This window comes from Penicillium hordei, assembly GCF_028827395.1.
Source record: "Penicillium hordei strain IBT 12815 chromosome Unknown utg000005l_segment0_segment0, whole genome shotgun sequence".
Taxonomy (NCBI): Eukaryota; Fungi; Ascomycota; class Eurotiomycetes; order Eurotiales; family Aspergillaceae; genus Penicillium; species Penicillium hordei.
The window spans coordinates 4428503-4446121 of NW_026623146.1; the positions used below are offsets into that span (position 1 = coordinate 4428503).

Sequence of the window (17619 nt, forward strand, 5' to 3'; positions counted from 1 at the left end):
GGACAGCTGTCTGTTTTTTTGGGGCAGGCATATTACACGAAACTTCATGTTACGTAGTTGATAAACGGAACTTGACCTTCAAAATGACTGAGTAGAGAGCGGATGTTGGCCGGAAATGAACACCCTTAAAAATTATCTCTGCCCCTAAATAAACACACATCTTCGTTCTCGTTCAATTTAGCAAGTTGGTTATTTGAGTCAATATACGGACAGATCGGCGCCAAGCCTGGTCTTGGTCACTATTGTTTAAATCTTAGCACACAGATTTCTTCCTCTTGAATGCCACTCAACTTTCCACGGTAATAGAAGTAATTATGAAGCTCGGTTTCCATTCTCGAATCTTGCAAACAACAGTGTTTCGCGGAGTGCTCCAATTATTCTCTTTGAACAGGACATTATGCGTTTATTGCATTTCCCAAGTCTATCGAACGTATCATTGCCCTCATCTAGAGGGCCGGATTTTGCATTGCCGTGAGGGTGACCCAGGACTATCCAGTTTTCAATGTGCACAGATTGTTACTCAGCTAGTTGTATAGGTGCAGTTCGAGGTCGGGTGGTCCGTGCCTTTTTTGGCTGCCTGCTCTCCATATGTATGATCGCGGAAAGGGTTTCTACTTTGCGATCGCAGCTGATAGTGTTCACGCAAGAGATATTGAGAATTCTAACACTAAGATCTGCATGTCAAAGTAACATTATCTCACAAACACCTCACTCTCTGTACCCCGACCATAAGTTCGTCCATCTCATTAACCAGTCTCGGGTATAGCGGTCTAGAATTCTGTTTTCGACAATACTCAAGCCATTACGTAGAGTCACGCTGTCTCGTTCAGCCTTGGCCGTAGCAAACTCCCTCGTCCACTTCTGCCGAGTGAGAGACTCATCACCATACATCTCCTCGAAGTGATCGATCAGTTTGACTGCCGGGTTGACATTCTCTTCGCCTCGTGCCTCACTCTCGCGTAGCAACTGGAGCCAGTCTACAAACGGCAGGGTCTGGAATTGAAATCCACTTCGCTTGAGGGTCGCCAGCAGCTCAGACCAAGGGAACACGCGCGGGTTGTACACGTTGTAGATAGAGTCATCCACATAGGCCACTCCTGAGGGGCCGGACGCGCGGTTTGGTCCGATATCGCGGTCAGGCGCAGAGCATGATTCCGCCAACTCAAGCAATACTGAAGCCAGCTTGTCCACCGGGAGCCACGAGCAATCCTGATGTAGGTCAGGCAGGGCTCTCAGGGTCAGTGCCGATCGTATTATCAGAGGAATCGCCTCGGAGTCATTCCACAGTCCTTTCATAGAATGCCCCGAAACTTGACCAATTCTGAGAGAATATGCCCTTGCTCCTGCTTGGCGTGCAAGGCTTATCATCTTTTCTCCTACCAGCTTGGACTGGCCGTAGCCCATCAGCGCGCTGTCGAGCTCGAGCGGCTCTTCTTGGATCATAGCGGAGGAGCCGCGCAGCGCCGTCGATATAGAAGAGCAGAACATCAGGACCGCAGGCTCGAGTTTTCGGACCGAAAGCGAAAACTCAATGAGGTTGTATAGCCCCCGGATGTGCGGCTCGAATCGGGCGAGGGGGAGGTTGAAGTTAACTGGCCATGCAGTATGGATGATCAAAGACACAGAGTCCAGCATATGACGAAAGATTTCCCCTACCGGGTCCAGGCAAAAGTCAGGCCGGTTTAATGAGCCGTTCAGAGCCACAACCTTTGATGTCTGTTCCGGCGAACGCAGCAGGCCCCTCTCAAGCAGGCTGCGGCGTATTGCCTTCAAAGGTGATGGCTTCCGCGTGAGACAGTATACGGTCGACACCGAGTCATCGTTCAGCAGCTCAAACAGCACGTGCGCACCCACTGAGCCAGTTGCTCCTGTTAACAGCTGTGCATTGTCAGATCGGTGGACTAGAGTCAGGGTCGCCTTTACTTACCACACTCCTTGTCCTCCGTGGGGTTTCCGGCCAACGCAGATGTTTCCGAAACAGGGAGTATTTCTTGACCAGGTTCTTCATGAGCGATACACTGTCTTGCGCTGTTGATATGCGACCTCCGCTCTGCAACGCACAGATATACTGCGCCAGCTGCGAGATGGTGCCCATTTCAAACACCAAGTTTTGACTCAAAGAGTGGCAGGGGTCAAACCTGAACTGCTGCCGAATCAAGCGGCGAAGGTATATTGCTTTCAAGCTGTCGACACCTTCGGAAAATAAATCGGCATCCACGCCCGATATGGAGACCCCGAGATCGTCCCAACACAGCTGAAGAAGGTGAGACTGCGTCTCGGCCAGACCTAGTTGGAGGCCCCCATCGGGTCGCGCTGCCGGAGTGTACAAGGTCTCGATCAACTCAGCATATTGCTGGTAGACCTGTGCTCGGACCATAGAGCCCTTGTCTGTTCGGGGGAGCTTCGCGGTGTATGGAAGGATCGCCACCATGTCCCGCGAAATTTGAGCGAAGGCCTCTGCGTGGCTATTGGCCTCTTCGATGGACGGCCAGATAGCATCGAGGTAGTCCTCATCCGGCAGAGAATATGACCCAGCTTTCTCGGAGCGCAGAACCAGAAGACCCGGAGTTGCTTTGCCCACTCCCACCACCACCGCTTCGTCGACCAGTGGATGTTGCTTGACGTGGCCTTCGATTGAAAGTGGCAAGACTTTTTCGCCGTTGGCGAGAGTCACGCGGTCGTCCAGTCGCGACAGAAACTTCCATCGCCCCCGGATCGTAGGATGAGGAACGAATACATCCTTAGAGTGGAAAGACCCGGGTGGGTCGTCTGAATTGGATGTGGTCAAAGCCGGATGACCGGCCAGGTAAACGCATTCGTAGAGTGATTCAGCCTCGCTGATGGGTTTCATCCAAACGTACGGTCGAACACTGTCAAAGAATTGCAGATAGTTCCAACAGGGGTCATCGTCGTGCCGTGAGATCGAATCTGCCACAAGACCTGCCTCGGTCCTGGCCTCGATGTCAGCGAGGAAGAGCCAGAAAGGTGAGAACTTACAGGCCGAACGATGCTCCAAATTTGACACCTTCCCTGACCAGGCGATCTCCCAATTCGTCTGGGCAAGGGGCTCCTCCGTACGTGACCAGCGTGCATTTCCGCAGTGCCGCAATGCCACGAGGATCGTCCACCAACAGCTGAAGCATGTACGGGACGGCGGCTAACAGCTCGGGCCGGACTTCCTCTAGGGCGGTGAGCACGAGCTCGGCTGTCATTGGCAGTGCGGCGTTCCACATGTACGCGGTCTTGCGCATCCACATGGCCTGGAATGCGGTGGACAGCCCGTGAAGATGGCACCAGGGAAGGGGATTGAAAGACGTGAGTCTAGGACCCTTTAGCGGGTGTGTCATGAGCGCTCGATGGGTAAGAAACAGCGGGTTGGGGGCACCAGTAGATCCCGAAGAATGCAGGATCACAGCGGTTTTGTCGGGGTTGCGATCGCGGCAAAGGAAGAAGAACCTAGGCTCAGCTTGGGTGTCCAAAGAGGCTCGGGGCAGTGGACGGCAGCTCACGAGCTTCCGCTGTAAAATGTCACCCATGGTCGCGCGAATGGTGGCCGTCTCGCCGTAAACAATGGTCTCGCATCCCACCGCCTCCAACAGGGTGACACACGCCTTACCCGACAGTCTCGGAGAAAGCATCATGACGATGTAGCCCAGTCGACTCAGTGCAAAGAACGTCACTACCATATCGAGGTCTGACACGGAAAGGAGCGCGACAATCGATTTGCTTTGCCTGGGCTGATGAAGAGCTGTCAGAACATGTGCAGTCGGCCAGCATCAGCAGACCTACCGTCTGAAAGCCAAAGTCCATCAGCATCGTCGCTGCCTGATTGATCATGCCATTCAAGTCTTGACCGCTATAGTAGTCATAGGACGCGGCATGGCTCGCTGATCGGGGATAGGCAAGGATTGGATGTTGAACAATATCGGCCGCTCGCAAACGAATCAGGTCGTCGAGAACCTGGAGCTGCCCAAATTCCTGGACCAACGGATTGGCGGTATCAATGGAAGCAGCATGGACGGTCTGGTCGCTGCGCTGGATGCCCATGGTGATCGAGCTCGTAAGATCTTGATAGGATATGAGAGAGCCAGTTGCTCAATCCCGGAGGTAGCGAGCGCTATTTATGAGCATGCCGGATCCTACTGCCAGATCTGTTCCTTTGGTTGGGAATGACGATGGATCTGATATCGGAACATTCATCTCCTGTGCTTTGATTACTGGCCGAGAGATTTCAACAGCGCGCATCTTCACTTTGTGATCGTTAACTTTGCGGTTATAGAGTTGCTGGCATTTGAACAGACGCCATACAGATGTTGATATTTTATTGACAGGTAGACAGCCACTGATGATGCGGAGTTCAAAAGCCCCGGCGGAGCCAATTAACTTACCCTCAATTTTACTCATCTCCACGCACATTCTTGTGGCATGTTTAGTATATTTACCGCTCTCACTTGGTGTCATGCTATGGTGGTTTTATGAACCGGTGAAATATTAGATTAATCGCTGGGCTCATAAAGTTCCGCCACGGACTCCGGTGACACACAATAACAGGAATTAAAGACCATGGGTGACGAACGTTATATCTCACGAAAGTGAACACGGCAGTCACCCTTTTCCATGCTTCTTTTTGTAAATTCGAATTGACAATTTTCAACGTCCAATGTACTGTAACATCATCCTATTGGCTATCATTGTGGGGACCTGATACTAAAAGGATCATAAGGTCACCTGTTGTCGACGGTCAAAACTTGCCCGAGATCTGCGGTATGTGATTCCATGAGGTGATCGAAGGTGTGGATTCATGGTCAAGTATTTGGGAAAAGGCGTGGTCATTACACATATAATATCAACCACGTAACAAACGTTACTCTGCAGTCAACAGCGCATAACTCCTTTATCTACTTGATTCAAATTATAAGTGGCCAAGGAGAAACACTAAGCTTATTTGTAATAATCACTTTTGGGAACAATCTGAGCAACGTAGAGATCAACGGAACATTCAAGAACGAAGGGGAGATTTTTGTGTCTTTACAGCAAATAACTGAAAACGAAAGCATTCTGGCCCATGATGTAGCGTAATAGTACAATTTAAGCCGAAGCGAGGAAATCTTTTTGATAGTATAGAATTACGCTTAGATTGAATAGAGGCAGCATGAGTCTATAGAATGACAGGTATATGATAGCAGGGATGGAATGGGATGGGCTCGGACAGATCTTAGCTTCCTCATTCGATTGCACGAATGAGTAATGATCTCCAGCACCACGAAGAGGTGTCTGTCCTATCGCTGGAGGCCACGAGAGCATGAGGGTGTGCGAGGACGCTCAAAACTGCAACAGTTGTAGCATCAAACTCTACATCACGGCGAGTCACGGTGAGTCACGGTGTGTGAGGACGCTCAAAACTGTAACAGTTGTAGCATCAAACTCTGCATCACGGCGAGTCACGGTGTGCGAGGACGCTCAAAACTGTAACAGTTGTAGCATCGAACTCTACATCACGGCGAGTCACGGTGTGCGAGGACGCTCAAAACTGTAACAGTTGTAGCATCGAACTCTGCATCATGGCGAGTCACGGTGTGTGAGGACGCTCAAAACTGTAACAGTTGTAGCATCAAACTCTGCATCACGGCGAGTCACGGTGTGCGAGGACGCTCAAAACTGTAACAGTTGTAGCATCGAACTCTACATCACGGTGAGTCACGGTATGCGAGGACGCTCAAAACTGCAACAGTTGTAGCATCAAACTCTACATCACGGCGAGTCACGGTGAGTCACGGTATGCGAGGACGCTCAAAACTGCAACAGTTGTAGCATCAAACTCTACATCACGGCGAGTCACGGTGAGTCACGGTATGCGAGGACGCTCAAAACTGCAACAGTTGTAGCATCAAACTCTACATCACGGCGAGTCACGGTGAGTCACGGTGTGTGAGGACGCTCAAAACTGTAACAGTTGTAGCATCAAACTCTACATCACGGCGAGTCACGGTGAGTCACGGTGTGTGAGGACGCTCAAAACTGTAACAGTTGTAGCATCGAACTCTACATCACGGCGAGTCACGGTGTGCGAGGACGCTCAAAACTGTAACAGTTGTAGCATCAAACTCTACATCACGGCAAGTCACGGTGTGCGAAGAGCTTCTGATACTGGGGCAGACGGGCTTTTATGGTCCTCGTGCGGCATTCGAGAAAGACCACATATGCAACTCGAGAGCCCCGCCTGACAGGCCTGCGAATGAAAAATGAAACGAACTTGCTTGCCCAGCCCCCCAGCTGGGGCAGGGTGATGCACCACAACAGAACGTTGATGACGCCAGATCCTGGTCTAAACAAACCTACGCCATGTTTATCATCACGGATGCTTTACACTAAAATATACGTTTACTTTCTTACCATCGGGACAATATTTCTTGTAAATACACATCTATCTACGGGCCAGACCCACCAACAGTTAATAGGCTCCCAAGTCAATTTAAGAACGTGGAAAACCAGTCTATCGCAGCTTCTCGGTTATCTGATACCAACTAAACAATGAACCGGGAAAATCTAGCAAGGTACTCCGCCCAGGTGCAATCCTAGTTACTACAACTGTGCCGGGCATTCGGTTATTTTTTATTTTCCATCCTAGTCAACACATACAACTTACTCTCTGTTTTTATGTGGCCATCAATTTGGCCGCGCAAATATGATGTTTCGGGAACCCAACGCCTCCAACAACGGATGATGGTGATGAGCGACAAAACCCCATTGTGGGAAAGTTGGTGAATCCGATTTCAGGTGTTTATCAAGTAGTACATTTGCTCTCATTCATTTCCCCAGGCACTTCTTTTACTCCAACTGCAAGGTCATAATGCTTCATCTCACCGTTACCACCTTACTGTTCGTGGTTCTTCTTTGGCTGCTTAGTTTCCTAGCGAGTACAGTTAGGCCTCGCTACGGGCCGCAGGCATTTTATGGCCACCCGGTCGGGAGGTTTTTAGCTACGTAAACGGCCTCTAATACTAAGTAAGTATTTATTGTAAGACTTAGGTACTATTGGGATAAAATATAAAATATAAAATAAAATAATGAGTTCAAAGAATAACATTCATTAGTTTTAAAAGGTCTTGTAATTTGATCTAAAACTTAACGAAATCGTGATGCGGTCGCAACAAATATAGATATATATTTCTCAGACACGTTGAACATACGCACTCACGTACAAAGTCCTATCCACCCATCATACCAATGTAACCAATATAATTACCTTATGCTTAGAGCATTATATACCAGGATACATTGTTATTAACTATCTACACTATAAGTTGTAGTTGAGGTAAGATGATAGAGACAGGTAAATAACACGATAGATTTCCAGAACTAGTTGAACCCCCTAACTGGGACGCTTACATAAGCTGGTTGGCTGCGCACGGGCGCCCGTGCTAAGCTATGGGCCCGTTCCCCCGTGGCAGTGACTAGGGATATACACCTCACAATGAATCCCCGCCATGCGGCAACTGACGCTCGTACCTTAGTGACTATGGAATGCCTCCGGCACGTGTACCTGATTGTGTAATATTGGCTGATTTGACAACAGAAGAACCCTTGACGTAACGGTTTTGCAAAAAGTTTTGCATGCTCTCTTTATAACGTTGATGGGATTCCTCCTGCAGCATCAGTTGTTCACGTAGCTGCCGAATCTCGACCTTGTCTTGGTCGTGTTGGATTATAAGCCGCTCGTTTTCTTCCTGAAGCTGTTGCGCTCGATTCACGCTTCCCCGCGCCCTTTTTGTCCTGCATTGGCCTGGGCGGTGCTGGGTGGCGGACACTGCGGTAGAATGGCCGGACATAGCTCCTGTCCACTCTGGGCTTTGCGTTTTTGGGAGAGCCTGTGCCCGATATGTCGCCCGTGGACAATTCTAGTTGAGAAGGTGTTACGAGTGCGATCAGACACAGGCGGGTGAAAATTGTCGACTTACAAGCATTGCATTTCGATGGACAGCGGCAGGCAATGGAGAGAACTGAACATGGGCAGGGCCCGTAGAGTTCTTGAAGCCAATGCTGGGAGCCTGTGGCCGTGGATATGGGCTGGGACGGGCCATTGCTGGTAGGCATACGCTTGTATCGAGTGAAGCACACGGAGGATGGGGGAAGAAGTCCGAGCTCCGGCGAGGAGTGCGAAAGCCAATTGATGGGGTCAGACACGTGCCGAGCTCAGTCATCCCGACCTTCCGCGAGATTCGGGGCCTATCAATATTAGGGTCAAGTGGTGCGAGTGTATGTGAGTTCCATAGTGCCTCACAGAGTGAGCAGGTGGCTGACCGGGGAACCGGATCAATCGATAGCCGTGTTTAGGATCCTGACTCTGAGCCGACAACAACGACCGCGAGAGGTCAGATCCACTGCCGTTGTCGGCAGCGAACCTAAATTGTAGATGGTGAATCGGATGTCAGAGCTCGGACCTTTACCTCGTGCGTCGTGGTTCGCGCCTTCTATCCTTCCCGCCTGCGGACCCAGAGGCCGCCAGGCAAGGCAAATTTAACCGTTTTCTTCTCTTCATTTAGCAATAAGCTTTGATACAATGAACTACATTAGCGAACTCCTCATTCGGTTGCGTATACATTTATACTGTAATTGTACCTAGCGGACGGACAGTAACATAAAAATTCAAGCCCGTAATTAATCCCATCGGGGTACAGGCGGGGCGAAAATTCAATAGCGCAATATGCAGATCCACCTCCAACCGTTGGTGGATCGGAGTTGGACCTCCAGAGTATTGATCGACGGAGACAATTAATTGTTGTATGGCTCATGACCGGTAATATGTTCGCATGATTCTATGAGCCGTTGAATACTCCAGAGTTATGATGACATCTAGGACAAATGGGTAGCGGGCGGGTTGGCCATACCTCTATTGACACCCAGAAAGTAGCGCTAGAGCTCGGTATGCAAATGGTCAAATTGTGGAGGTAGAGGGTTCGTGACTGTAGAAGTGCGCTATTTGATGAATGTCGCTCACCATTTCGAAGCTCTAGCTTGATTATCCCGTCGACATCCCTGCAATTTCCCCTGCTGGACATCTTTAGCGACTTAGCTCCCATAACAAGGGCTGCTAGCACCTAACGCCCTGTCTCTATAAAAATGCCAGCTAGAATATCGCGCTGATTAAGGTAGCCTTGGTGAAAGGATCCGTTCGTGTTTCACCTCCTGCCCCCTCTCTTTCACCATTGGCCGAGAATGCATTTGTTGTTGATTCTCTGTCTTACATCTGTGGAGAAATCTCAACACGGGAACACAAATCGTTCTCTTGTATCTTAAACCCTTGGGCCAAATAAACATGCTCACTATGATACCACAAGATACCCTCCAAGGCAGATGATGTTTATTCTCCTCGTTTTGGATCGATTATTCGCAACCCCTCGCCGATGCGGTTAGCATAAAGGTGAGTGTCTTGACAAGTCATTCCCACCGCTTGGGACACAGCCATGGTAGAGTGTCCTCCATATTTTACACAGAGCGGTTGAGTTGGGCATGTTCTTTACTGCCTCCACCTCTTATTGTGGGTCAGTGGGTTTGACGCTTTTCTTTATCCGGTCAGGCCTAAAGCCGAGGCGCTGGGGGTGTGATTAAACGCGGCGGCAACAAAGTGTGTATGTGACCTGGTTATTATCGCGAATACCTATATATTTGAGTCTTCTTTTGCCCACCCCAAGCGACCCGACATCCACCTAATCTTGGTCTTCTTCGTTTGTTTTGTTCAGTGCGGAATTTTGTTTTGCGATATCCGCCGAATCATCGCTCATTATGCCGAAGATCCCAACTGCATCGCGTAATCCCAATCCTGCTGTGCAACCTCCCACCAGAGCTGCTAGAAAGCCAGCAGGGGCTGGAACGTCTGCTACCCGCGTGCGACCTTCGCCGTCGAGTGCCAACATTGTTGAATCCAACCGCACCCCACGCGAAGTCCAGCCCCAGCGAGCATTGGTATGTCAATCGCATAGTCTTTCCTAAGGATGGCGGTTTACTAACATGCCCATCTGATACAAAGCGGGCACACGCTTCCCAGTCGAACAACCATGATGAGAACAACCATGATGATTGTATCAAGTGGCTTGAAGCAGCCGAAGAGGACCATCAGAACCGCACTGCCAGGCTGAACGAAAACTGTCAGCAACTTGTCGCGGAAAAAGCCCAGTTGTCCGCGCAAGTTCGGCAGCTTGCCTTGGAAAAGCAGAAATATGCGGAGGAGTGTCGTCGGCTGAAGGGTGAAAATCGTACATTGGAAGATAGCCTGAAGACAGCGACCTCGCTTGACCAAATGCCACGGGACGAATACAAACAGGCCTTGAAGGAACTTCAGACCTCCCTGGCCGACCAGATCACGGCCAAAATGAACGAGAGCGACAATGTATACTTTTCCACTCTCTTACCTTCACCCAATGCGGCTCAAACCTGGCAAGACCAAGATGCCAACTATCTGCTTGGCCCTTCAGACATCCCGGCACAACCCCTTCAGGGATACTCTTCGTCCAGCCTGCCCACAATTCCCCACATCGATCCATATGCGCATCTGCCCTGAGCAGCATCATGGTTGCTGAATGATATGCGGAGTGGGGGCGTGCTCTAGAGATCTTGTCACATAGTTGGTCAACATTGAATTCTAAGTACAAGTTCTGTCCATTACGTAGATCGGCTTTTCAGTGTACAAACCACCTAGCGCTGCGAGGCGTCCCTTAGGCACCGGAGACTGAGAGTCTACTAGGCCGATCTTCTGAAACCTCTGCGGCCGCGACCGTTGGCTTGACGCTAATCACAAAGAACCATATCTAAGAAAACGGCGAACGAAATACTATTTTGGTGATAATCTTGTACTTCGTCGTATGTCTCCGATTGGATGTCGATCTCCGTCCAGCTGGATCGAACCAGGCATGGGAGTCTTGCGGCCCCATTGGTGCGACAGTCTCCTGATGACATACATGAATTTTCTGTGCTCGGACTTCCCCCAGATACGGCTTAGAGGATATTTTACCTCTCCCTAATTGGGTCGAAGAATCACCTAGACCCACATATTAGAGGCTGGCCAGAAGATCTTCAGGGGTTGAGAAAACACACCAGGTATTCAACCATTACTTTTACGGTACACTTGCGAGTAGACTGCGACAACGCCCACCAAAGTGGAGACACTTTTAGCGTCGCCAAGACAAATGCGGGCACTCTTGGCAAAGTGGATACTGCCAAGATTTGATTATGTACATAAAATAGCCTAATAGGGTAATTTTTGCATTAATTTTGCATAACGGTGGGCGATGGGCGTCAAATTTCAAAAGGCCCACGGGCCGTGGACACTTTCTAGTGCCCATGAACGGGCGATGTCGCAGTCTACTTGCGAGATGGTGGCCTAAGAGCCGATCACGATGGAGCGTCACTTATATCAATATCTCGTAATGAAAATGTCGGAGCTTCTGAGGGGCAACCGTTGAGGTCAATACAACAGAACAAAGCTAGAATTCAAAGAAAAAGCCAAGCCCGTGCTTGATCGATCTCACCGTTATGCCGGCATCTCCCGCGTCTCATCCTACGTGCACGCGGCGGGCCGCATATCATTTAGTGTTTTCCCGCGGAGCGCTCGCTTAGAGTTTGTGATTGCATTACCACAAATTGTTCAGTTCCTTTTTCTCTCCACATCTCTATTGACGAATGGGAACATTTTCACGAAACCCGACTTGCCTGAAAGTTTGGGCTCCCTATTTAAGGAGATCGGGTTCTTGTCCGGTGTACTTTTTCCTAAATCTCAACCAATCGGGCGCCTCGACTGGTAAGAGTTGATCCGCCTAGGGAAATTGGATAGGAGTGGTTGTGTTCCTATGGATTTATGCTTATATGACCGGCGAAAGAAAATTTACCAAACTGGCTCGGTCTTTATGTCGCTATCTCGGTCAGCAATTGAGTGAGGAAGGATATAGGAAAATGGAAAACAAAAGGTTAGGGTCTCGGATATTGTATACGCAGGTCCCGGGGTGTATGTCTTCTGCAGCAAGTCCTACGAAACTGTCACCACTAGACACAAAATCAACGATGATCTAGCTATAGGCCGATTAAGCCCGGACCCACACTAGCCTTAAGGAAATTTGGGAAATAATCCCTGTTAATGTCACATGCTGTTATGGAATTTATTTCTGCCAGACACCTAGTCCAAATCGCAAGATTTTACTTCCGGGGCCCCGGAAGGATGCGGGCCGGTGGCTGATCAGCCTATCGAAGCTAGAGTTTGAATTGATCGCCCTAGCTACGGTCTCATCCGCGGAAATTAGCCGCGCTGTACTCTCCACTTGTACCTGACTCTCTGAAAGTTTATCTTAATGAACTCGTTTTCCTCTCACAGGAAAGATGGAACCTTAGTGATCAAGCGAAATTGTTTCTTAGATCTGGGAGTAGGGAGCATTGCTTAGCGACGAAGCTTGAACTGTGTTGAGTCTGGAGGGAAAAAAAAGAAAAAAAAAAAACCGAGTCATTTGCTTAGGGGCAGTTCCCCACAATACAAAACGGGTATGGCACACGGCATGGGGCGAGCTTCGTAAATCTGTTGGTCTACGCTTGGCGATTGGCCGGGAATTTATTAATTTGTCCAATAAGAAAATAGAAAATAAAGGACAAAAGAGATATTAAAAAGAAGACGGGTGACTGGGGAACTCGTTGTATTGCACCTCCCAAGTTCCAATGCCTCGTGGTGCGAGGCGTTGTCTTTCCTTTCGGAGTTCTTGGCATGTACCACTCGCGGTACAGATCACTATTTGATAAATCTATCGTCTCCTACTTTATCTTCAGTTTCTACAGGGAGCACAAATCATAGCATTTCGCCTTACGGAGCGAGATTAACATCACGGAACAAGATCGGCGGGGATCGTCCGTATCGGGGGCTAGCTAATGTTCTAGATTTTTGGCAGCTATCAATCGGCTATGATGCTCAGCACAGTCGCATAGACTGGCATATCGACTAGATGGGGCAAACTTACGAAAGCGGCCGCCGGACTTAGCCGAGATTTCACAAGTGAACCTTGATATATGCCTTAGTATTAGCGTTGTAAGAGAAGTATAAGCCGACAACTCCGTTTTCCAATATCAACCACCTTCCCCGGGGTGGGGAGGAGGGGTTGGCACAGCACCGGTCACGGGCGGGTTTTCTACGACAAGCGGAGCTTAGGATCTCCATATCTAGCGGACGCTCTGCACTGCCGTATGCTGGCGGCTCACAGACCTAAAAGAAACTAATTTTACTTGGGATAGAATATATAAGCACGCACGAAGATGCATATGTAGCAGGACAGGGGGCTCACCAAGTATAAAATCTGTTGGTAGTACAGTCTCAGCGATCACTGAGAGATGCTCCCGTCCGAGACCCATTAAAATGGCGACATACCAATACCAGCACGATACTATTGCAGGGGGAGATAAAAAGGAAAGTCGTACCGGCTGGACCGGGCAAGCCGAGACCGTTGATGCGTACGTTGTTTTCGGATCGTTTCCCCCTCTTATTAGTGTAATATTCGCATTGCGCCGGGAACAATGCAGCATCTCCCCGGCGTAGTTCCTCTTGCGACGAACGGACGGTTCGTTAAACGCGCTAGCGCGAGGATCGACATATGATTTGTAATAGTGGTGGTTTGGGAAGAAATGGCTTTGCTAGATCCCTGTCGTATTTGATTTTGCGATTGGCATCTCGCTTAGCCTATTTTGCCACGGGTAAATACAAAAGCGGTAAAGACGTGCGGACGCTGCACACGTAATAATCCTCCGATCTAGGTAGGCGGACCGTTTGATTCCACCTCTCCCCGGTCCAGTTATCACCGTTTCCACACACGTTACCGATTCTAGATTGGGCTGTGAAGCTCAGTGGCGCTTTGTATCAGCTGATTCTCGAGTTGCATCAACTCCTTAGCAGCGTAGACCTCAGGCCCGGTCCGGACGGATGCTGGTAGATCATGAAACTCTACTAGGGGTTATAAGTATCAATACGTGGAAATGATTGATATCGCTTTATTGCTAGGCATCTTGCTGCAAGTACGAACTTGCGGGTACTCCTTTCCCTTCCATTATTCTGCCACACGCCTGGGGGGGCGTCCGGGTCTTCGCCCAGTTCCTGGGCTATCTTTGGATAGAGAGTTCAATTGGTCTTTCAATATAGCCACTTCCTCTTTGAGCGCCGAGATTTCCTGGTACGTTCCCTGTATAGTCTCCATGCCTCGTACAATCTCGTCGTTCCAGCGATTTTGTTCATCGAGCTGTATTTCCACGTACCTGGAAATTTCCATTAGCATATCCATATTGGAGCAAGTCTCAAGCTTTCTTGCGAGGCGTGCACTCACCGAGCTCGGCGGTCTAGACTAGAAAGACATTAGCCTCACTGATAACTCTAGTATGTAGAGGCAGATAGCCATACTCTTTCAAACACCTCACACACTTGCCAATTGATACGGGAGCATCAGCCTCTCCAGACTGCACCGCTTCTGGACCGTCATCTGCCACGCTTTGGGTCTCCATAGCCCAGTCACCGTCAGCTCCATCTCCTGTGTCTTCATCCATCGGGACATGGCATTCTCCCGCATAGGACTGCGTTTCCATGTCGTAAGGACAGTCTTCCTCTTGGATTGCAACTGATTCGGGAATGCTCCAGACGTCGAAAGGCTTGGGAAGTTTGGAGGCAAGAGCATACCGCAGTTGGCTGGAGAACCGACCTGGGTTCTCGCAGGAACCAGATTTTTGCAAGATACCCATAGATTAAGGATCTTGACCTTGTGGGAAAAGCGAATGGTGGAAAGTTGGAAGGTACAGAAAAGGAATTTATGGCTAGTCCCTCCCACCAGTGATGGAGGTCGGACTTGATTTATAGTCCGGATGGAGACAACGGTGCAGAGCTTGAACCAATGTAAGGGCTGGAGCTATACACCCTGCGCAATTTGGGCACGCTTGGCTTCCAGAAACACTGCATACGGGCCTACGGATACACAAATCATTGGTTGGATAGTCCTGCGACGCCGGGTCTAGACTAACAAAGAGTACCTAATTGGGGGTCTAGTAGGGAGCTTCGATACTGCCTTGATGGTCTTAGAGAGAACCAATAGGCCTAGCAAGAAGCTTTTCCTGTCTCATATTTTGCAGTGGGCGGTATCACTGAATAGCTATCATCCCAGGGAATGTAAGTCGGGCTGTCTACCCTTTGTTCAAGACGCAGCATTTTGTTGATTCAGCTGGACTTGACCAAGGACCAGAGACGTAAACGAGCCATTCCGTCCCGAGGAATCGGAGGGCCGGTAAACAAGAATACATGGTAAAAAATGTTGGCTGAGCGTCGTGTAAGACTGTAATATGACCAAAACTCTCTCAATTATGATTTTTTTACAACCCTAGTCGAACCTCATTATGACCACCCCCACTAGAGTAATTCAGGCGGGTATGAAGCAAATTGGCCACTCACAACTATACTATCATCATTTGACCACCCTGGTTTAGGGGGAAAAAAAAAAAAAAAAAAAAAAAAAAAAAAACCACAAAATCTGAGGTCGTATTAATCATATACCCATCCAACATATCCGGGCAAATTGTATGAAAGTTTCCACTTTCGGATAATATTTAACAAGGGCCACCCGCCCCGAGAAAAGACACTTGTTCAAAGTAGGAATGGCGGGTTTGGGTATACAGCAGTTAAAATAATGCCGTCCATCGTTCTTCACCTTCTGTCTTCTAGTGTTTGCCCTCACTGATTTCCTATCCTACCTTGACATCCGTTCTTTAGCTATTGCACTTCAATCAATCACCACAATGCCGAAGGGTAGCTATATTCCTTGGACTGCATCTGAGGAAAACAACCTCGAGCAATGGATATCTGAGCACCTCTGGTTGTCTTGGGAAAGAAGAGCCGAGGAATATTCCAAGCAACACAATAAAGGCAGATCATTCGAATCGCTGCGAGGTAAATACAATCAGCTTCGGAAAGGGATTAGAAGACGGCGTCCAATCTCTGATAAATTGCCTACACGTATCCGCACGATGACCCGTAGGGCTCGGTACCGGCGCCAGAAGCTTCCGGAAGGCTTCCCTCCTTGCCCCCCTGTCCACAAGCTTAAGGCCTCGGACCCTTGGGCTCGTCGACTACTACAGCAAGGGCAGCAATTCGGAAACGCACGCCCTCGAGCCTCAGTGGCCTCGCTGAAAAAAGATAACTACGAGCCCTCATATCCAGCACATCATGCTGCCCCGGGTAGGTCACCGAAGCCTGTTTAACATTGCGTTGCCAATTACTGACTCCTTGTCTAGTCTTTATTAGCCCCAAACCGTTCTTTCGGCGGCGTGAACAACCAGCCTTTGTTTCACAGCTTTGGAGGATGATCCGCCGCATTCGCATATCACAGACGGGAGACAAATAGTGTCTTACAGGAAGAGGAAAGTCGGGCATATAAATGGACATAGTGGCCTTGTGGATGGGTGTCTGCAGTAGCTTTATATACGAATAGGCATATTGGGTAAAGCTTGATTGCTTTCTTCCCTTGCTTCTCCCATTCTCAAATCTAACATGGAGCTTCTTGCTTCGCTCTGGGGAAGGGTCACTCTAATTCTGGTCATCTCAGGAGGAAGAAGGTCGGGTAATAAGTGACCTGATGACGCTGAGAGAGAACTGGCCCTGGAAATGTGCATGGCTTGCATCTGTTTCCCGTCTGCTACTGAACTGTGCTTTGGGGTCAGGGAAAACTATTGTGCTTGTTACCCAAGCTGCTTTCACCCTTTACGATTGAGTGTTTCCACCTTGATCTCTGTTTCTGCTGTAAATTGTGCTTAGGTCCGTCAGGCTTGGTTATAAATCAATAGGAAATGGGCAGATTGCATCCTGTGATCGGGAAGGACAATTTCTGGTTTTCCTGCTCTGCTTTCATGTTGTTGTGCTTGAAAGAAGCTGCCTTCAAAGTATTTAAGTATATCAACTAAAACATTTCACATACTAGTAGCCATAGACCGCTCCAATTTACTAATGGTTCCTGCCCTCGCGTTACAACGACAGTTGACCTTGGTATCCGATGTTGCTCCACCTCGGTCTCATACCTCCATAGTTCCTGTAACTTGCTCAAATCACGTGGGACGGGTTACGGAGGTCATCTTCAGGGTGGATGTTTACTCCAGGCTGCCCGGTAATTCCCCGACTCTTGAAGCCGGACGCCTGCTCGAGCTCGGGCAGCAACGATTTTCTTTCTCTGACTAGATCCTCTACTAAGTTAGCGTATTGAATTGAATAGACCGGGCACTAATCATGCATGCGACCAGATTGGGTTGCCCGATCGCCAGGGGTAAGAAAATGGCTTTAGTACGGCCCGTAATTACAGATACACCTAGAGTGGGCCGCTTCCAAACCCCGAGGGGCCCACATTTCCATGGTTCGCCATATAGTAGCTCCATAATATCTCAACCTTCTTGGGTTACAAGAACTGTTCGGGCCGACTCGAAATCCAAAGTCGGTCAAAACATAAATCCAGACTCGACATTAGTGCCGGACTGAAGCGACAGGTAGAAAAAAGCAGAACCCATGAACACAACGGCTGGGCAAAATCAGACTGGTCTCCCTCACCGTAATGACATCCCGCACAAGTTGTATCT

The 17619-nt window shown here is 49.1% G+C and overlaps 6 protein-coding genes across 6 annotated transcripts; 3 read left to right on the forward strand and 3 right to left on the reverse strand.

Annotated features, from left to right (window-relative positions):
* Positions 1-708: 708 nt before the first annotated feature.
* Positions 709-4047, reverse strand: N7537_010487 (uncharacterized protein; the record flags this gene model as incomplete). The annotated part of the gene is made up of 4 exons (XM_056901541.1): positions 709-1878; positions 1928-2951; positions 2998-3737; positions 3790-4047. The coding sequence occupies 4 exons, from the start codon at positions 4045-4047 to the stop codon at positions 709-711; spliced, it is 3192 nt and encodes a 1063-aa protein (XP_056750209.1).
* A 1193-nt stretch (positions 4048-5240) lies between these two features.
* N7537_010488 (uncharacterized protein) lies at positions 5241-6088 on the forward strand (the record flags this gene model as incomplete). The annotated part of the gene is made up of 10 exons (XM_056901542.1): positions 5241-5272; positions 5344-5372; positions 5418-5448; positions 5546-5578; positions 5674-5692; positions 5738-5766; positions 5812-5840; positions 5886-5914; positions 5960-5988; positions 6034-6088. 10 exons carry the CDS (start codon positions 5241-5243, stop codon positions 6086-6088), a joined length of 315 nt encoding a protein of 104 aa, XP_056750210.1.
* Positions 6089-7517: 1429 nt separating this feature from the next.
* N7537_010489 (uncharacterized protein) lies at positions 7518-8081 on the reverse strand (the record flags this gene model as incomplete). Its single annotated transcript, XM_056901543.1, has 2 exons — positions 7518-7898; positions 7959-8081. The coding sequence occupies 2 exons, from the start codon at positions 8079-8081 to the stop codon at positions 7518-7520; spliced, it is 504 nt and encodes a 167-aa protein (XP_056750211.1).
* A 1702-nt stretch (positions 8082-9783) lies between these two features.
* N7537_010490 (uncharacterized protein) lies at positions 9784-10558 on the forward strand (the record flags this gene model as incomplete). The annotated part of the gene is made up of 2 exons (XM_056901544.1): positions 9784-9963; positions 10028-10558. The coding sequence occupies 2 exons, from the start codon at positions 9784-9786 to the stop codon at positions 10556-10558; spliced, it is 711 nt and encodes a 236-aa protein (XP_056750212.1).
* Positions 10559-14069: 3511 nt separating this feature from the next.
* N7537_010491 (uncharacterized protein) lies at positions 14070-14751 on the reverse strand (the record flags this gene model as incomplete). Its single annotated transcript, XM_056901545.1, has 3 exons — positions 14070-14274; positions 14343-14360; positions 14438-14751. The coding sequence occupies 3 exons, from the start codon at positions 14749-14751 to the stop codon at positions 14070-14072; spliced, it is 537 nt and encodes a 178-aa protein (XP_056750213.1).
* A 1044-nt stretch (positions 14752-15795) lies between these two features.
* Positions 15796-16362, forward strand: N7537_010492 (uncharacterized protein; the record flags this gene model as incomplete). The annotated part of the gene is made up of 2 exons (XM_056901546.1): positions 15796-16234; positions 16301-16362. The coding sequence occupies 2 exons, from the start codon at positions 15796-15798 to the stop codon at positions 16360-16362; spliced, it is 501 nt and encodes a 166-aa protein (XP_056750214.1).
* Positions 16363-17619: the final 1257 nt, after the last annotated feature.